Source organism: Grammomys surdaster, unplaced genomic scaffold (assembly GCF_004785775.1).
Source record: "Grammomys surdaster isolate TR1022 unplaced genomic scaffold, NIH_TR_1.0 220, whole genome shotgun sequence".
Classification (NCBI taxonomy): Eukaryota; Metazoa; Chordata; class Mammalia; order Rodentia; family Muridae; genus Grammomys; species Grammomys surdaster.
In genome coordinates, this window is record NW_021604665.1 from 15,470,001 (window position 1) to 15,492,061 (window position 22,061).

General features: G+C 39.3%; 1 protein-coding gene across 1 annotated transcript in view; it reads left to right on the forward strand.

Moving 5' to 3' along the window:
• Lrrn1 (leucine rich repeat neuronal 1) overlaps positions 1–20,983 on the forward strand; it is a 41,127-nt gene extending 20,144 nt beyond the window's left edge. Inside the window, exon 2 of the mRNA XM_028773091.1 lies at positions 17,763–20,983. Coding sequence (XP_028628924.1) covers positions 18,012–20,162 — 2,151 coding nt within the window. The 5' untranslated portion in view covers positions 17,763–18,011 and the 3' untranslated portion in view covers positions 20,163–20,983. The remainder of the gene's footprint in view (positions 1–17,762) is intronic.
• The last annotated feature ends 1,078 nt before the right edge of the window (positions 20,984–22,061 follow it).

Consider the following 22,061-nt stretch of genomic DNA (forward strand, 5'->3'; position numbering starts at 1 on the left):
ACACCAAACCTAACCAATCCCAGCTTAGTCCCCAGTACTCACATGGTAGAAGGAGAGAGTTGACTCCACAAGATGTCCTAGATGTATACTTGTTGTTTTTTTTTGTCACACACACACACATTGAATAAATGTAAAAACATTATGTTTAAAGAAAAGTAGTCATATTGTATTTGTTGCCTATCTCATTTCAGTCCCAGCTTTTCTTACATAATTACATCTCTAACCCGATTTCCAAAAACAGTCACCATCTAAGAACTTGATATTCCTACTTCTCTTTCATAACATAGTTTATCCTAGACCAAGCCTAGACATGTGTGTGTGTGTGAGAGAGAGAGACAGAGAGAGACAGAGAGAGACAGAGACAGAGACAGAGACAGACAGAGCGAGACAGAGAGAGACAGAGACACAGAGAGACAGACAGAGAGACAGACCTGTGAATCTATATATGTGAACTCACTGTATCTTTCTACAACACCCTAGGTTGTAAAAACTGCTGCCACACTCAAAGGGAGCCAGAAAGAATAGGGAACCAATACATGTACAGAGCCAAGTTTGCATCTCAATCTGTTGGTTCAATTCTGGATTGATTCATTCTGAAGAACTGACCTTTCTAATATCATTTATCATATTTCCCCAGCCCCTTCCTTTTTTGGCTATTGGCAAATAAAGAGATAATTTCAGGAGTTCCCAAAAGCAGTTTCCATATTCCTCACAATAATATGAATGAGTGTGTGTGTGTGCATGCATGTGTGTGTGTCTGTATCTGTGTGTGTGGTGTTTGTGTGTGTCTGTGTGTGTGTGTGTGTGTCTGTGTGTCTGTGTGTGTGTGTGTGTGTGTGCGTATGTTCAGTACTATTTCTGAATGCCCATTCTGTGCACAGCCTTTTATTAGACTGTCTCATGGACACACCATCAGAAAAAAATTATGAATAGTTTCAGGAAGCCTCCCCTTTAAGAAATATGCCATGGCATGACATGCAGTACGGGGCTTCACAGGTTTTATAAGGAATATTTTCTATTATTTTCAATGATAGCATCAGAAAGAGCAATACAGTTTTTGATATGGGAATGTGTCAGTTCTAGTGAAGACTTATGCTGTCTTCATCCCAAGAGTCTGACAAAACAATTCATTACTTAAAATTTTCAATTTATTTCTAATTCAAAATGTAACTGATCTTCTCTTTTGAGAATTTTAAGTATGCATATGATATATTTTGATCATGTCTGACCCCTGTTCCCTCCCTTTACCCCCCTTCTATTCCTATGCCCTATCACTCCCCCACCACTACTCCTGCTCAATGTCTTGTGTTCTGTTTTAAAGCCCATTGAGTACACTCAGTGCTTCCATTAAGTACATGACTACAGGATCATCACTAGAGCTTAGAGAAGTTCTCAGGACCAGCATCACTGAAAACACTGACTCTCTCACCACCAACTGGCCACCAACTATCAATATATATCCTTAGCCTAGGGAGTGAGTGAGGCATAATGATCCCTTACCACTTCATGCTGGGTTTTTGTCTGTCTTGATCTTGTGTAGGTCTTGTACATAGTGTCCCTGCCACTATGAGTTTCTGTGAACAGCTGCCCTGAGTACAATGTGTCTTTGTCCACTGCCTCTGGCTCTTACAATCTTCCCACCCTCTCTTCTGCAAATTATCCCTAAACCTTAGGACAAAGAAGCATGATATAGATGTCCCATTTACAGCTGAATAGTGTTCTCTCTCTCTCTCTCTCTCTCTCTCTCTCTCTCTCTCTCTCACCAGTTATGGATCTTTGTGTTAACCACCATCTTGTGAGTAGAACGATGAGTACCTCAAGGGCAGTTTAATACTATACCATTTAGCAGAGAGCCTGGCTTTTCTGGTTTTCTTCTATGTGCTTGCACTGACATCTATCAATTCACTGAGCTTTGGTTCTTTATTGTGTAATAGAGAGGAAAAAACTCTAATCCATGGAAGACTATCTAAATGTATTCTGAGACCCCCTTGTTTGCTTGAGCTTACATTTATCAAACATTTGCAGACCAGACCCTCTGTTAAGAACAGTGTCTACTGTGATGAATAAACATAACCTTGGACCTATCATTGTATAAACATGAAGTCACCTGTGATTACATGCATGATAGAAACACACAAGGCAAAGCCAACTCTAGCTATGTCTTTGCGGATACTGGGATCCAGCCAATAGCTTATAAGTCCCTCTGGGCCTGTGTATGGTATCTGGGTGAAGTCAGACCAAGGCAGAAGGAGGTCGAAGTATCTAAACATAGTCTACATGTCAGTCTTCGGTGGCACTTTTACAAATACATATGCATCTTCAGAACCTATCTGGATGTAGTTGATCAAACTTCCATGAGGCAAAAGAATTCACAGCCTATGTAATGATCCCGGGTTAATGAACAGCTGGATTTGGAGAACGATAGCCATGCTGCCTGCAATGGTAGTTGCTGGCCACATCTGGTTATTTAAATTTAATTGAAGTCAGTCAAAATAAAATAAAACATAAACATTCCATTTCTTGTTCCCACCAGACACATTTCAAGTACGAAACAGGTACTCAAGAGCTGCCATGGTGTGATATGTACATACAGAATGTTTCTGTCATGGCAGGGAGTCATCATACTGGGTGGTATTGATAGAGCAGATTGGTCACATGACGACAATTCTCATGTCTGCTTCAGAGGATTGACATATTCACTCCTCTCTTTTGACACATGTTGTCTTCTAGGATCCCTGGTATACTTGTCTTGTTATCTCTCATAAGACTATAAACTCTTTATGGGAAAGATCTGGTTAGTGTTCCTGGCCCCCCAACATCATAAACAATGAAGTTCTTTTTAACTGAATTAAATCAGTCAGATTCAGTCAGTACCATCATGTTGGATGTACTGCCTGCAGATTGACGCCAGATTTCAGCAGAGACTGGAAGAAAAGGCTAGATTAGAGAGTAGATTTCTCTCAGTCACAAGTATATTCGAATGGGGTGGAGCAGAACTGTACTAAATTGAAAGATGGATATTTGTTTGTTTGTTTGTTTGTTTGTTTTGTAAGAAAAGATGTCTGCAGGGTTAAAATATGATTCATTTCTTCAAAGGGATTTATCTTGAATTTTCACAAACTAACAAATTAATCCCCTTAGTTTATTACTTCCATCTAGAATAGCTAAAATGTGCATAGGCGATAGGGTGGCTTTCCATGTCTGGCTTCTGTTGTTGGTTTTGTTTTATGTTTTGTTTTTGTTTGGTAGATGGGCAGAGAATGAAACTTGCTGAGAACATTATTTTTAACAACATTATTTTTACATTCACCAGAAACGTGAATGGTTTGTCTGTCACCCAACCTTTCTTGCAACAAAGAGGCATATAAAGGCATTTTAACATAGTGCATGGAGAGGAGACTTCTCTAAAGAAATTTCCCATTGGTCTACAAAGTTGAAATCCTAAGTAACTAAAATGTGAAGATTTAATTAACATTTTATGACTTGTTTCTTATATTCAAAATAATGGCACTTTTGCAAATGCATTCTGAAAGTGAGTTAGGAAAGGGAGAGTCAGGCTTTCAAGAAGCAATATTTTTCTTTTTTCTTCTTTTTAAAATAACAAACACATTCTATATATATCACCAGCAATTTGGGGGTAATATCATATCCAATAGAGCTACAAAATTTTTAATACTCCTAATATGAACCATTATTACTGGTTTTTGTGTGCATTGGTGCTTTGCCTGAGGGGTATCTGTGTGAGAGTCTTGGGTCCATTGGGATTGTAGTTACAGACAGTTATGAGCTACAATGTGGGTGCTGGGAATTGAACCTGGGTCATATGGAAAAAGCAGTTACTACTCATAACCACACAGCCATCTCTCCAGTCCCCAAGAGACAATCTTAATTCATGGGAAGTTGGCAAGTTGACCTTTCCTGAGACTTGCCCAGGAAGACACTGGCGTATACCTGTACATTATGATAAAGTTGATTTAAATTCTGGAAGCTGCCACATCCCCAGCTTGAATTCATTGGAAACTGAACTGGACATGCTCTACAATTTTAATATTCTAGAAGTTTCTGAGGATAGAGAGCACTCCAGTCTTCCCTGTGGTTTATTGAGATAAATCATCTGGGAGGAATCTGCATTGTCTTCAACACGCACCCCAACCCTAGTGCAAGAAACCAGTCTGTTGTTCTGATATTTTCAATCTGTCCGTTCATCTGACTCAGCGTTGGGAGAGGGGCCTTTGGGAACATCAAATGACCATGGGAGTTGATGTCAGATGACGAGCTTTAAAGTCAAATGATTCCGTCTGAATTCTGCATTATGTTCTAATTCTATCTTTCTGAACAGACCACTGGGAAGTGCATGCCTCAGTCAGTTCTGTAGTAACCCTACCCTCCTATGATGTTATAAGAGAAAAATAATGTGCCAAGCAAGTGTCAGGTAGAAAAAGAGGAAAAGCTATTCCAGATAATTTTGAATAGACACATTAATATGCTTGTAGGAGGAGTAGACACTAACTTGGGTTTGCAGCACCTGACTAAGATCTTCTATAATGGGAACTCTAAAGGAAAATATGTTGTGGAAACTTGCTTTATACCAGACACTGCTTAAGACATGTTCCTTCATTCAATCATCACAACACGCACATGAGGCGTAACTACACATGAGCTGTAAATGTGTCCTGCTAGCAGACAAGGAAGCCAAGATCCAGGAAAGTGAAGTAATTTGTCTCTTGTGCCAATTTGTAGTGCTAGGGTATGAACCTAGCTGTGCCCTCTTCTTGAGACTTCTTTGGATTTTCTTTAAAAATAAACAACTAAACTCAATTTTTCTTAAGAAGCCAGGGCCAGGAGTCGTAAGGGGCTGCCCATGTGGGTCAGAATCTGAAAAAAGCATTGGTCATCTAGAATCCTAGAGCGGCCAGATCCTAGCACATCCCCTGCTTTCGGCTCAAACTGAGCACCCACAGAAAAGAGACATGCATACTCAGCTCAGAGGTAGAGTCAAAAACAAGAGAAAAGGACTCAGATTGCTTAACATTGGTTCAGTCTCCATGGCCATGTATCTCATGCTACCTGAGAACTAGTGAGGATTTGGGGCTCCAGTAGCAGGAGGTCCTAGGCCCCTATTCCATGACTCACTGATTCCTTAGACTTTGTCTCTGAAACACAAGGACCTTTAGACAGTATACTGTTGTTGCTGTTTCAGGACCTCATTACAAAGAAGAGATTTGTATATTTCACAAATTTAGAGGATAAAATTTCAAGACTGGGCGAACCCATTCGTTTAGCTTCTAGTGGAGACTCATGATGGATCACTATGGAAGGAAAGGGTCATGTGATAAAGCAGGAAGCAAAGGGTCAGTCAGGCTCAGGTTCTTAAACAATTCCTGAGAGCCAATAATTCTTTCTGAGGTCAGTACCCTCAATGGCCTAAGACCCTCCCACCAAAACCACCTCTTAAAGCTTAAAAATTCCCCTCAGTATTACTGCTATGGGATTAAGCTACAAATGGATGACAAACAACATCCAAGCTGTAGCTAATGTTTTACTCTGTTTGTACTTTATTCACTCCACACATGCACAGGAAGTCCCTGAGTTAAGGCTATTATTAAAGTTAGCTATGACATGTTATATTTCCCATGAGGCTCTGCAGTCTTAAATTCATGCTTCAATATCCTCATTCTTCATATCCTCTTTTCCCATCTTTCATTTAAATTTCTATGTCCTTACAGAGTTTGCATCACATGGTCAATCATCAGTACAAAGGTTTTCATATATGCATTTTGAAGATTAAACTTGTGATCTGACTTTTTTTATATAAAACAGATCAACAATTGTGATCAATTCTTTGGCATGATTAAAAAAAAACAGCAGTGAACATTGTTTAGCTAAACTGACTACTTTTTGTAAATTGTTGGCTATCAGCAATATTAACTGAGGTATCTACTGTATTCCTGATTTTCCTAAGCAAAGATTAAAGGGGAGGTTACAGTAGGAGGGTTCGGGAAACCATAAAACTAGTGCTAATCTGAGGGTGGTATTTTTTTTCCTGTGTTACAAATACATGGTTGGTTAATAGGACACTAAACGCCAGTGACCTTTAAGACTGAGAAAGAAGGAGATCAAGAGATCATTTTCAGCCTTACCTAAATAGCCCAAGCTAAGTGAAGAAGTATGGAATTCAGGACCAGTGAAATGCCTCAGTGACGTGGATGTCTGCCTCCAAGCCTGACATCCAAGGCTGATAACCTGAGGTCAGATGCTGAACAGCTTGTATAGATTGCCTTCTGACCCACACAGATGCAGGATGGCATACCCCTCCCAAATCAATAAATGTAATCTAATGTTTTTTAAGAAATAAAGAGGGGGTGATACTCTATAAAAGGCAGGTGGCTGGAGATTTGGAATAAAGTCAGAGTTCCTATCCAAATTTGTAACCCGAAAGCAAAAGATTGGTTAAGATGCTCTTGGCCATCTATGAAGCCTTCCTCCAACTTGGCTTCACCATATCTTGCAGAGAAATGGCCTCTTTACCTTCAATTAGTGGGAGCCTAGACACAGTCTGAGGCTACTGCTCTTTCCCCAAAGCTCTTCTCAATCATGCCAAGCCACCCACGTGGACTGAATTCTTGCCAGCTGGCACTGGACTATTGACTTCTCGTTTTTTCTTTTGTTTTGCTTTTGTTTTTTCTTTCTTATAATTTTCTTTGGTAATCCTTCAGTCCACCCAGACCAGCCCTGCCCTGTTTACCATGCCTGGCCAACGCTCCTCAAAGGACTAATGTGCTGGCCATGCCCAGCTCCTCTTAGGAGCTGAATGAATTGTGACCTCAGCTTTTATGCTGAGCTTGGAGACCAGCTGCGCCTTTGAGCTTTTCCCAGAGACGTTGGCTGAGGCTGCACCTGCAGGGTGATGAATTTGCCCTGGCCTGAAAGAAGAAGGAGAAAGACGGAGAATCAAAAGATCGCTTGTGCCCGTCCTCTTTGCACACTAGTGTATTTATACCACTCAAACGCACCAGAGAATTTGGGAGTCCATTAAATAATAATTACAGCATAAAAAAATAAAATGGGGGAGAGAACAATTATATTTTGCTTTGGGAGCCAGAAAAATTACCGCAGATATTTAAAGTGAGCTTCAGAAATGCTGAATTGGAGCATTTGGGATTTGCTTTGTCTCTCTACCAAATAACTGGGTCATTTTGATCACCTAGGGAATATCTAAAGTTATATCTGCATTTCTTTTTTTAAACAGGGCCTCCCCTACCCCTACCCCCCCAAAAAAAAATTAGTAAAAATGGAGCAAAATGTCTTTTAAAAAAAATCTAATGAAGTTTTCCTCAGAGCAAAGCTTCTCACCTTAATGTTTGTAATTGTGGGGTTTCACACATGCAGTCTTTACAAGTAATATCCAGGCATCTCTGTCTAATCATTTAGCTATCAAACTTTCCCTGTAACTCAGCAGTATCAGTGATCATGTTGGTCTATAACTCAGAAGTTACAACGTGCCTACGTGTTATAAAAGACCACAGAGACCTGATACTTCATAGCCAGCACAGCTAAAATATGTTTGATTGGCTTACTCTCTCTTCCACTGTTTTCTACTGTGTTAGACCTGCCAACCTTAACATTCCTGGCCCTGAAAAGCCAAGAAATTCTAAATTTGAGAACATTGGAATATTAAATTCATCTCTCCATCATAATTTAATAACAAAAAGGGAAAGGAGGGCAGAGGGAGGAAACCACAATTGTTTCTCTTGCAAATAGCTGGGAGTGTAGTTTTCCAAGGCATCAGAAGAATGGGTAGAGCCAAAGGCTCCTGAGTCTCCTTCTGGTCTGGGACGCTATGAGGACTTTTACTCTCTACCTACTTAGTTACACAAGTTGTTCAAGGTCACCTAGAAAGTTTGTGGTGAAGACAGAATGAATCATTTCTCTGGCGGGTATTTCATTGTGCTGTTTGGCCCACTCTGGCATACTGCTGCATTGCTAGCTGATGAATAACGTGGACTCTCAGGAGAGTTCTCTATGCAAAAGAGACCCCGAAAGCTCCCTTCAGCCCTTGTGATGGAATATCCTTTGTTGTTTGCTAGTGCATTGTAGAGACAGATCTGTTTCTCCTGTTTGGATTTAATATCTGTGATCACTTTTAACAAGACAGAGTGGTCTATCTTGGACAATGTCAAAACCAGGAATATTACTATGAAAAAAAAATGGCTAGACAAAGAAATCTAAGAGTGAGAAGAGGTCAAAGATGAAATAAAAAGTCTGAAAAATTAATGTCTAGCCTATGTGTATTAGCAGTTCAGATACACTTGTCAGGTCCCTTTTCCTTTAAAAAGGAAATAAGATGGATACCCCAGAAGGGATTTGCTATTATCTCTTTCTCTGGCTCCACCTGCAGTATTCGTCTACATTAGGTTCTGAAACATCAACGGGCATCATCTGCTGATTCACCTACTCAATGATTCCTTCTGTTATCAATGTCCAAAAAAAAAAGATTTAGATTCAACACGAGGCAACAAACCTGTAAATATAACATCTAACATCTATTGGGCATTTGCAATATGCCAGGCACTCTGTCAAAAGCGATACATCTGCTCTCAGTTCTCACTATGCTTGCAAAATAGATTTTATGATTTTCCTTTTCAAAAAGAAAAAGAAACTGAGACTTAGGAAGTTCCAGTAATTGGTCCAAGGTCACAGGGCTGAATTTAAAACCAAGCCTTTTTCAAAGCCACACTTTTAATTCTAAAGTGAGGTTCCTGTTGGGTTCAAAAGCTTAAAGACCTTGAGAGTATCAACCGTAAGCACTTGTGTGTGCAGCAGAAGCCGGCATGGACTTCAGGTCCAAGATAAATCCTTCTGGAAGGTCAGTCCACAATGCTGACTTCATATTATCAAATTACTGTTATCTCCACATGGGAGGGGCTATTGGGATAATTTGTTTTGATATAATAATTCTTTTTTTAAGCCTGTATGTGTATAGTAAACATTGAATTTGGACAAAAATCACACTTTATCATTACTGAAATTATTCTTAAGAGAAAATATAAAGGTTATAGTGCAGTAGTCCAGACTTGCAGACTTGAGAGAGCCAAATGATGTCTAACTTTAATTTTTATGTGCATGGGCGTTTTGCCTGTGTGTCTGTATTCATATCACGTCCATGCCTGGTGCCTATGGAAGTTTCTTGGGTTTGCTATTGGTGTGACCAAACATCATGACCAAAGGCAAGTAAAGGAGGAAAGGGTTTATTTTGCTTATATTTCTATCAAGAGGGAATTCGTGGCAGAAACTCAAGTACAGAAAAGGAACTGGACATAGGAGTTGATGCAAAGGCCACTGAGGGATGCTGCTTACTGTCTTATTCCTGATGGCTTGCTCAGCCTACTTTCTTATAGAAACTTGGACCACCAGCTCTGAGATGGCTGCACCCACAATGGGCTGAACATTCCCACATCAATAACTTACTAAACTAATGCCCTATATTATTATGGGCAATGTTATGGATGCATTTTCTCAATTGAGTTTTCCTTCTCTCAGATGACTCCGTGTCAAGTTGACACAAACATAGCCAGCACTCTCTGGCACTAGAGTTATAGTTCATTGTGAGCTGCCATGTTGGTGTTGGGAACTAAACCAGGGTCCTCTGGAAGAATAACAAGGAACTCTTAACTGAAGAGTCAACTCTCCAGCCTGCCTGAACAATATTGGAACAATCTGTCCATCAAAGAAAGTGTGCATATAAAAGCAGATGTATTAAGTCATTCTATCTTCATTTGGGGATCAAATTTAGTTTTCCATTATTGTAACTAGAGTACCCAGGGTTAGTAATAATTCCAAGTTGGAGCTTCAAAAGATTTGAATTTACGTGTAAATGGATGTGCCATGTACACACTGCAATCACTCTTACACTGAGCTGCATTCTCAACTTGACATTGGTACTATATTTGTTTGCTCACACACAGCATTCATTTAGGTCTGTAGCTTTCTAGCTACAAATTCTAGTTAACACTGGTTGAAAACAGAAGTGGTAAATTATTGTTGTATGGATGCTCCCAGGTTCCTTCCATGCCCCAGGGCCTTAAGCTTTGCTCATTCTTTACTTCCCACTGATGAGCTGAGAATGGGATGAAATGACTCAATGAAATGCCAGAGATCCAAGTACGTTTTGAGAGCCCACCATGAGCGGCGCTGTTTCTTAAACCTTAGGTTAAGTATTTCCACATAGATTACTTTACTTACTTAAAATAATTTTTCATGTATGTGGAATATATAAATGGACTTAATTTTAACTATGAACAGGGATTTAAATTAAAAAAAAGAATTCAAGTAGTTTGCACCAGGCAATACATCTATAAAATGGAGAAGTCAGCATTTGAATATAGATAAATTGACCTCCTCCTCCCCAAAGAGACTTCTTTCTACATCCCACAGCCTTTGTTTGCTTAGCTTTTCTTGCAGAAATAGAGATATGTGTAATCACGATTCTATGGCAAATGTGTATTTCTTTTTTCTCAATTCCATATGATCTTAATGCTTGTATTAAACATTATGTCTCACCAAACTATCATTTTGCATAACATCCAAATTAAAACAAATGGGGAAGGTGAGAGCTTGTGTCGTTCCTATCGTGGTGATGCCATGCATTCTATTTCCCCTGGGATTTTATATTCAGAGCAGATTGTCCCAAACATATCTCATTGGGAGAAAAGAGCATCAAATGTAATCGTCTAATTGTTTTAAAGACCTCTATTGAAATGTGTCCCTTGCCAAGTTTGAGCCGTTAAGGCCACAGTTTGTTCTTTAAGAGATTGTTTCCTGAAACTGCCAGATTTTGTTTGTGGAACATTATTCTCATAATTAGCAGAACATTTTCTTCTCACATTTGACAGATTTAACCAGCCAGTCCCAGAATAAAACTGGGGTTTTTGTAATTTTGTTTTTAACTAATCGACACCAGCCATTTTTATTTTTGCAGAATTTAAAATAGTTAACTCATATATGTGATAAAAGTTAGCCTGAATTATAGTGCATTCACTGTCATCTTTACAGCATTCAATTTACTCTACCCCCATTTCCAAGTTCAGTTGAACTCAGTATCTTAAGACTGTTCAGCATCCGTAACTAAAACTACCATTTAGACACTAATTCCTACACTTGGTTCTTGGTAGTTCTCTTTCTGCTTTCTAGTTCTATCATTTTAATAACACTAGATACTTCTTAGGAATAGAATCATACAGTATTTGTTCGTGACTGATTTGTCAGTGTCTCTGAGATTCATACATATTGTACAATATGTCTGGCTTTGTAGCGACTCTCCTAATTTGCTTTCTGATTTTGTGATAAAGACCCTGACAAAAACCAACTCTGAGAGGAAAGGGTTTATTTGGCTTACACATCCTGATCACAGTCCATTCTTAAGAAAAGCTAAGGCAGCGACTCAAGCAGGACAGGACCCTGGAGGCAGGAACTAAAGCACTGACCACGGGGAGTATCCTTTACCCTCTTACTCCCCAGGATTGTGTTCAACAATCTTTCTTGTTCTCTGAGAACTACTTCCCAGGAATTGCATTGCTCATAGTGGACTATCCAACATCAATTATTAATCAAGAAAATGCTTCCACAGACTTGGCTATACCCCAATCTGTTGGAGCCTTCTTCTTAATTAAGGGGTTTTCACAAATTACTCTAGTTTAAAAAAAAAAAACAACCTCACACAATAAGCAACTACCTGTATGTTAATCCCCTATCCATAGGAGAATGTGTCAGGGGATGACCCAGCACCCCACATACCAAGAAATAATGCATACTGAAATGCCTGACATAAAAATGATGGGGTTCTTGGGACCATTATTTGGGTTCTTTTTGCTTATTTCTGCTGGTCCCTGGCCCTCAAATAGGCAGACTAACTCTGTGATACAACAGATAAATAATTTGGTAGCAAAACCTACTCAGAATCATTATCATAAGTTAGCTATGGAGGACCATGAGACTCAAGATGAGGTTGTTACTTTATACAGGGTGTTCCCAAAACCCATCTCCACCCAACCTAAAAGGGAGGACTTCTGCTCGTAGACCAAGCAGAGAGGGGCCACCCAGAACCCCCTCTGACTGGCGATCTGAATTCTTGCTTAGGCTCCGAGGCTAAGCACTGCAAGGGAATACAAATAAAAGATAAAAATATCTCTCTGGGTTCCCTGAGTGACAAGCCTGACTGCATAGGGGTTGATGTCAAAAGTATCCCCTCTCCAGGAAAAAGACATCGGGATGGGTATGGCCCTCATGCTTCACTGGACAACGACAGGGGGACTGGAGCCATTACAAGGTCCCCTTCAAATACTGGAGGTCAGGCCTCTGTCCCCGCCTTCGAAAGTTTAGAATTACCACAGCCCTTCTATACTTAGAGAAGGGAGGAGATATCAGGGGCAGCTCTGCTTACACACTGAAGGCCTACAATCAGCCATAGGCCTAAAATCAGCAATAGGCCTGTCATACATGTATACTAACACCAAGTCTTGGGTCTCAGTGGAAAAACATTGAAACAGATGGCTATAAGCTAATGTAAACAGGCAGCTTTTGTGGAAATTTACAAGCCTGAGTAGTCATAGACCTTGTAAATAGGTAGCCTTGGCAGACAATATCAACTTAGATAAGGACAAGCAAGTCATAGGTAGAATCACAGTGATTTGTCCCCTGAACCTTCACCCAGCCGATACCCGGTTCTGAAAGATATCTGTATTGCCCCTGAACACCCACACTCCAGTGGCATTTTCTCCCCCACATCTTGCCTTTCTGTGTTTATAACCCCTGTGTGAATGAGTTACGATTTGAGAAAAAATAAATTATTTTTTTAAAAAAAAGGAAGTGCATGCTGACAGGAGCCTGATATGGCCCCCTTGATGTCTTCCAGAGAATGACATATGCAGTGGTGGATGCTCACAGCTAATCATTTAACTGGTCATGGGGTTCCCAGTGGAGGAGTTAGAGAGAAGACTGAAGGAGCTGAAAGGGTTTATGTCCCCATGAGGAGAGGAACAATACCAACCAACCAGAGCTCCCAGGGTCTAAACCACCAGCCTGGGAGTACATAGGGAGAGACTCATGGCTCCAGCTGTGTATGTAGGGGAGGATTGCCTTGTTGGACATAGGTCGGAGAGGAAATCCTTGGTTCCATGAAGGCTGGATGCCCCAGTGTGGGGGAGTTCAATGGTGAGGAGGTAGGAGTGGTTAGGTGGGTGGGGGCACATCCTTATAGAGGCAGGAAGAGGGGGTCTAGGATAGGGGGTTCCTGGATGGGTGGGTGGAAAATGGGGAAAGGGGATAACATCTGAAATGTTAATATTAAATAAAATAAAAAATGAGAAAAAAATGATTGGATATTTGCCTATAATTTTGTACACACTTTCCTGTAAGAAGTACTTTAAAACATTTATGTATTACTTATAATACTCAAGTCCTTTGAATACTATGTAAATGATATGTAATTCTATGCAAATAATGTTAAGCATCTGTGCTTATTCAATACAGTCACACTTTTTCTGAATACTTTCCATTCAAGGCTGATTGAGGCAGTGATGCAAGACCCGTGGATGTCGAAAGTCAATTGTGTACACCACATTTTCTTTATCCAATAGTCTTGTTGGCAGACATCTACCACCAACTCCTGACTCTTATCAACAATTTTTCTGTGAAAAATTGTAGGCAATTGGCAAATGGCACATTGATATCTTGCCTTTAATTATTTTGTATCCATACACAGAAGTAGAATTGCTGGATCACATGATAATATAATTTTTAAATATATATTTTAATTCTTGAAAATTTCACATTGTATTTATAATTTTTTGAGAACATCCTATACTATTTTCTATAATGGCCTCACTATTGTACAGCCTCACCCATGCATAAAGGTTTCAATTTCCCTGTCTTTGCCACCACGTCCTATTTTCCATACTCTGACAGTGATGTGCATGAGATGATAACCCATTATGGTTATCATCTACATTTATCTTATGATCTGTGATGTTAATCGTTTTTATTGCTTGTTGGTCATTTGAATATTTTCCTTGAAGAACTGTCTGTTTTAGTCCTTTACCCAGCTTTAGTTAGGTTATGGTGTTTGTTTGTTTGTTTGCTTGCTTGCTTTTACTGCTATTGTTCAATTGTTGGACTTACTAATACTAATTTTTAATCTCTTTTCCCAATAGATAACTTCAAACTATTTATTCATATATTTTAGGCTGACTTTATACTTTGTTGATTTATTTCATGCACAGAAGGCTGTAACTGTGAAATCATCCTACTTGTCTATTTTTGCTTTCTTACCAAAGCTTTTGGTCTCATATGAAACAAATAACTGTGAAATCCAACACTGAAATTTTCCTCTTTGCTTTCTTCTTGGAATTTTATTATTTTGTATGCTACACTTAGGCCTTCAATGTAATTTGAGTTATTTTTTAAGACAATATAAGGTAAGATCACAGCCTTATTCTTTGCATGTGAATATCCACTTCAACCAGTTTTCTGTCTAAAGAACTTTGCTTTTCCCATTACGCAGTCTTGTCAGAGATTGTTTTTATTTATTGGTTCAATGCCCCATTGGTCTATGTCTTGAGTTCATCCTTTGTATTCTAAAAGTTTCATTGTGCATTCCCAAAAGAGCCATATTTAGGGTTGAGAGACGTATTTCATATGAAATCTGACCTCCTGGTTTCTGAGGTTCTTGGCTGGTCAGTTGGTTGAGGCTATGTATGTGAAAATACAAATTTGAACTCTTGAATATTATTGTCTTATCCTGTAATTAAAACTAAATGATGTATTTTTCATAACACCAGTGATACTGTAGACCCATTAATGCTCTTTCAATAGTAATACACTATTTGTAGAGTTTCTAAAATAATGTTAATGCATATACAGCTTCCTAACACATTTATTTAAATTCAATCAAAACATACAAGTTTGCTGTAATTCCATCCCAGAGTTCTGAAAGATAGGCTTGTACATTTGCCTCTCTATTGTGAATTAAGATTGAGGAATAAACTCTGGCAGATCTTTTGTAAAGTTTATAATGCCCTTGAACTTGTGAAATTGATCTAAATCAGTGTTTCTTAACCTGAGAGACACAACCCCCTTGGGGATCACATATCAGATATCCTGCCCATGAGATATTTCCATTATAATTCATAACAGTAGCAAATTACAGTTATGATGTAGCAACAAAATATTTTTATGGTTGGGGGTCACCACAACATGAGGAAGTGTATTAAAGGTCGCAGCATTAAGAAGGTTAAGAGCTACTGATCTAAAGAGACACAAGCAGAGAATAAACTTGTAGAGGTTATGATATTTGAAACCTATTATTCTGCATGTTTGCGTTCTATAGAATTCACTGATAAACATCCAAATCAGGTAGCTTAATACTGTTGAAAATTTCAAATACATAATAAACGATAAAGTAACCAGATTTGGGGGTGAACAAGAAAACAATGCTAAATGTGCTTTCCCCACAGACCTGCAAGCTTCTAGCATCAAAGCCACACAAGTTCATTTCACCTCAGACTTGTCACAGTCTGAATGGTACGATACTACCTTGTGAGACTAGTAACAAGGTTTATATAGTTAATAAAACAACAATAAGTTTTAGGGCTTTTTAAAATTTTTGTACTAAAATATGACTCAACTGTTTGTACTGGCTATTTGTATTTTGTATTTTGGTTTTTGCTCCAGTTCAAGTACATGCTTTACAGAGTAAAAAGGCACACAGGGTACTGACACAAAGTGAGGGCTTGAATGTAAATGTTGCTTTTATCTCCCCAGATGAGGTGATGAAATGAGAACCCCATTCAAGCTGTGTAAATTAATCTTCCAAGCTGACTGAATAAATCTGGCTTCTCTCAACTTCTGACTGAATTGTTCTGCCTGGCCTCATAACTATCTTTGGCAATATGTTCTAGTCTTCTGGCCCCTTCTCTTTCTCTGGCTCATTATGTCTTCAGCTGTGTCTAGCATTTTCTTTCTGTAACCTGTCTCTGTAAAACTGTCCCAGTAAAACGCATGCCCCCTCCCACACACACACACTCATAAACACACCACACACTACCTTTTCTTTCTCTCACTGTTCTTAAATAGTCTCTCTTACCTGTGCTGTTGTCCTGAGAGTTGGGCATATCCTCTGACTCATCGTGACAATTCTCTGATTTGTAACTTTGTCTGCCTCTCAATTAGCCATTATTTTCAAATATGACTGCTTCCTTCTACAAAGGAACCTTACCTTCATTGTTAGGGATTAAAGGTGTGTACTAAGGGCATGTCTGTATTTCAACCAGATCATACTGTACTCTAGGGCATGTCTACATTCTGGCAAGATTAAAGAGACATAGAATTTCTTTGGATGTGATCTTATGCCAGAGCAGCTGTGTTGCTGGAATAAAATTCATCTACAACTGAAGTTCCTCAGTACTCAAAGCTGAAATGCATTATAACAAAAAAAAATAGGAAATATACAACTATACTTAGTATAATTAAGAAGTGGCCAGTCTGTTCTTAGGAAAACAGAATTACTGTCAGCTAGCTATATAGTGGTTTTTTTGCGCCTCATTGGAATTCATAACACTAGAACCAGTAACCACTGGTATTATAAAAACTAGCAAGACATAGACTTTTTCTAGCTGGTATCTTGTTAAAATCAATACTTAAGTCAATAGGATCAAGTATTTGTCCTCTGAGAACCACTATTCAGCTAAGACCACACAATGCCGTGTAGAAACACAATAGCATAACAATACATAGCAACTACAACATTTATGAGCATTTAATATGTGCCAAATACGGCACACAGGATTTTATATAGATTTCTAGTTTTTGTAACAGATTCAATTCTTCAATGATAATGTAAGAGTCCTAAATGAGCAACCCTATTTTGTAACTTGAATAAATTGAGAAACAATACAACCTATCCTTGACTGTTAAATAGCCAGTGAAATTCCAAGGAGTTAATTAAAACATAGATGTTAGGTATATACACATTTTCTTTTTTTAGTGCTAGGGAATGAAGTTAGATTCTCACTCTGCTAGTGTTCTTCCACACAGCTGTTTCTTGCCTGAGATATATTTTCACATGTACATATTGAATATATTGGCGTGTTTATAAAAATTTGTAGTGAGGCAGATTAGTCATTGCTTTCTTCAGCCTAGATCAGATGGCTATTAGAAAATAGGGGAATAGAATAGAATATAGTTGCTATTTTCTTTCCATAGTTTTGCTAAAGTAATTTCTTACATATAAGTATTTGAGCTTGGAACACTCTTGCTGAATATGTCTACAGAATGTAGCATTTGGAGAAGAAAAAAATGTATGAAAGCAAATGTGGTATTAATGAAAATACCAGAGATAATGTGCAGAGTCTACCATCCATGTTTGGGTTTTACTAAGAGTGACCATCTTTTTAGAAGCATATACATACACTTTCTAAAATAATCTTGGTTCCTAAATAAATGCTATATTTTTAGGTTTTCCTGGGTATTCCAAGTATGAGTGTGTATTGATGTCTATCCTGAAGTATGTGCAGTTCTAATTATAAAGGTAAAGAAGTTCTAGCTAGTGTTAGTGCAGTAAGTGGGCCATAATAAGAGCATCAGTCTGCTGGGATATTCTGAAAGCATTCTGAACACATTTCTTCAGCTATACGAGTGGCTATACCCTTGTAGTAAACAAAAGGCAGTCTACAGAATAAGCATAACATCTCCCCTGATCTAATTTTCAGACACGTCTCCAGCTTTTGATTTGGCTGAAGTAACTCCCACAAGGACCTGTGCACATGCCCAGAATTGAGTGACACGGTTCAAAGACTACAGATTGCTTCCAGCCTCTTGGGAAGTTGAGGAAACCATACCTTCAGACTGGAATTCTAATGAGACTCGCTTGAATGTTTACACTATCTGCTTGCTGTTCTACTTGCCACTGAATAGTGTCCAGATCTTGGTCAGGAACTGGGTGTGGTTGGCAAGCCACCATGGCCAGATTGAGCACTGGGAAAGCAGCTTGCCGGATGGTGCTGGGCCTGCTGATAACTTCATTAACTGAGTCTTCCATACTGAATAGTGAGTGTCCCCAGCTTTGTGTTTGTGAAATTCGTCCTTGGTTTACCCCACAGTCCACATACAGAGAAGCCACCACTGTTGATTGTAATGACCTCCGCCTAACAAGGATCCCTGGCAACCTCTCTAGTGACACACAAGTGCTTCTCTTACAGAGCAATAACATCGCCAAGACCGTGGATGAGCTGCAGCAGCTTTTCAACTTGACTGAGCTGGATTTCTCCCAGAACAACTTTACAAACATCAAAGAGGTAGGGCTGGCAAACTTGACCCAGCTCACAACCCTGCATCTAGAGGAAAATCAGATTTCAGAGATGACGGATTACTGTCTGCAAGACCTCAGCAACCTTCAAGAACTCTACATCAACCATAACCAGATTAGTACAATCTCTGCTAACGCCTTTTCTGGCTTGAAAAATCTCTTAAGGCTGCACCTGAATTCCAATAAATTGAAAGTGATTGATAGCCGCTGGTTTGATTCCACGCCCAACCTGGAAATCCTCATGATTGGGGAAAACCCTGTGATTGGAATCCTGGACATGAATTTCAGACCTCTCTCCAACCTGAGAAGCCTAGTTTTAGCAGGAATGTATCTCACTGATGTTCCAGGAAATGCCTTGGTAGGCTTGGATAGCCTCGAGAGCCTGTCGTTCTATGACAACAAACTGATCAAAGTCCCTCAACTTGCCCTGCAGAAAGTTCCAAATTTGAAATTCTTAGACCTCAATAAAAATCCTATTCACAAAATCCAAGAAGGGGACTTTAAAAACATGCTTCGATTGAAAGAACTGGGAATCAACAACATGGGCGAGCTAGTTTCGGTGGACCGCTATGCCCTGGATAACTTGCCAGAGTTGACAAAGCTCGAAGCAACCAATAACCCCAAACTGTCATACATCCACCGCTTGGCTTTCCGGAGTGTCCCGGCTCTAGAGAGCTTGATGTTGAACAACAACGCCTTGAATGCCGTGTACCAAAAAACAGTGGAATCTCTTCCCAACCTACGTGAGATCAGCATTCACAGCAATCCCCTGAGGTGTGACTGTGTGATCCATTGGATCAACTCCAACAAAACCAACATTCGCTTCATGGAGCCCCTCTCCATGTTCTGTGCCATGCCACCTGAGTACAGAGGACAGCAGGTGAAGGAGGTGTTAATCCAGGACTCAAGTGAGCAGTGTCTCCCGATGATATCACATGACACATTCCCAAACCATTTAAACATGGACATTGGCACAACACTTTTCCTTGACTGTCGAGCCATGGCTGAGCCAGAACCAGAGATTTACTGGGTCACTCCCATTGGAAATAAGATAACCGTGGAAACTCTTTCAGATAAATACAAGCTGAGTAGTGAGGGCACCTTGGAGATAGCAAACATACAGATTGAAGACTCAGGAAGGTACACATGTGTCGCCCAGAACGTCCAAGGAGCAGACACTCGAGTAGCAACAATCAAGGTTAATGGAACCCTTCTAGATGGTGCCCAGGTGCTGAAAATATATGTCAAACAGACAGAATCTCATTCGATTTTAGTATCCTGGAAAGTTAATTCCAATGTCATGACATCAAACTTAAAATGGTCATCTGCCACTATGAAGATCGACAACCCCCATATAACATACACAGCCAGGGTGCCGGTAGATGTTCATGAATATAACCTAACACATCTGCAGCCTTCTACAGATTATGAAGTGTGTCTCACGGTGTCCAACATCCACCAGCAAACTCAAAAGTCATGTGTCAATGTCACAACCAAAACGGCTGCCTTCGCCCTGGACATCTCTGACCATGAAACCAGCACCGCCCTTGCTGCCGTGATGGGGTCCATGTTCGCTGTCATCAGTCTAGCATCCATTGCTATTTACATAGCAAAAAGGTTTAAGAGGAAAAATTACCACCATTCGCTTAAGAAGTATATGCAGAAAACCTCATCCATCCCGCTGAACGAGCTCTACCCTCCACTCATTAACCTCTGGGAAGGTGACAGTGACAAGGACAAAGATGGCTCAGCAGACACCAAGCCAACCCAGGTCGACACATCCAGAAGCTATTACATGTGGTAACTCAGTGGGTATTTTGCTTCTGGTAGTAAGGAGCACAAAGACATTTTTGCTTTATTCTGCAAAAGTAACAAGGTGAAGACTTTTATATTTTGACTTTGCTAGTTGTGGCAGAGTGGAGAGGATGGATGGATATTTCAAAGTTTTTTAGTATAGCGTATCGCAAGGGTTTGACACAGCTGGTAGTGACTCTTGGCTTCCAGTTTGTGTTTGGTTTTTATCCTTATCATTATTATGATTATTATTATATTATTATTATTATCATTATTTTATTTTAGTTGATGTGCTAAAACTCAATAATGCTGTCTTAACTACAATGCTCAATAAAAATGATTAATGACAGGTGGGGGTTCTCCTGTGCTTGACCCCTTTCTTCTGAAGCCATCAATCCGAAGAACCGAACTTGTCCTCTCAACAGCTAACATATGGTTTGGAAGCAGCATTGAATCTTTTGTAGCAAAGTGGTCCACAGACTTTTAACTCAAGCTAAGACTAAACTTGCTACTTTGTTGAATGATGTTAGTTGACTGTACTGTAATGTTGTATCAACTGAACTGAATGTTTGCCTTTCAGCAACAACTTTCTTTTCCTTCCTCTTTGTTTTTTTAATAGTTGAAGAGGCTTAGAACAAGCTAACAGGCAATAGAAATATGTATATCAGATTTTCTAATGTAATGAACTACATGTTAATTGTTACTATATTCTTTTTATCTTTAGTAGACACTTTTAAAGAAGAAAAGATAATTTTGTTGTGTTTAACTCACCAACTTGGTGTATAATGAAGACAGAAGTATAATAAATTAGTTTGTTCTGATTTTTTAGAACACTTGCAATAATGTATCATTTATCAGTTCTTGCTAGTTGCCTAGGTAATAGCATTCTCACCAATGCAAAGGACAACCACAGAATATGTGTGCATGCTGTCTTTTACAGTCAGGCCCTAAGATCTTTTGCTTTCTTTTTGTAAAGAAAGAAGTATCCATTTTTTTCTAAGACATCCTGGGCCAGTGAGATGGCTCAGTGAGAAACAGTGCCTGCGGCCAAACCTGACCTGAATTTCATCCCCAGGGCCCACATGATGGAAGAAAAGACAGACTTTGAGTTGTCCTCTTGCCACAATACATGACCCATGATATGCACACCCAAGTGTATCCACACTCGTACACACATACAATAAACAAATTCATTGGAAGAAGTTAATTAATGGATACGTTTTCATGAACAGGATTTCTATATTTTCAATATCACTGAAAATAGCTGTTAAAGAAAGTGTTCATATAAAGAAAAAATGTATACTACTATAACCCAGACAAGTGTTTATATAAGGAAAAAAACACATACTATTGTAAGCCAGGCATAATTACACGTAGGATGTATTACTCTCTGTCTTTCATTAATTTTATAGTATGACATTCCCTAATGTTTCAAAACTTATTATAGTATCCCATTTAATAGCTGTCTATGTGCTTATGGGGTATCAATTGCTATGGCGATGTCTTCTGGTGACCTGGGTTGATAGAAGGCAGAGTGATATCCTAAGGTTGACATTTGTCATCCAAATATCACAAATCACATACAGTTTATCTCAACTGACTATTTCACGATTGCATAGGAGCTATGTCTGTGAAGTTCAGAACAGGGGAGTGAGGTTTGCAGCATCCTATGAAGGTTAGAGGAGGCAGATTAAAAGGTATAAGTAGATGACAAAAGACCTGTCTGAACATCTGCATTGATAAGACAGAAAGAAAGAAAAGCTGTGTTCCATGAGGCAGCTGCTGTTTCTGTGGACATGCTGCTGCATCAGGAATGACAGGACTGTAGAAAGGGGCTAAGAGGAGACAGGTGTCAGATGAGAAGAAGAAAGGACAAAAGAACAAACAGAAAGTCCAGATGAGGCAGAAA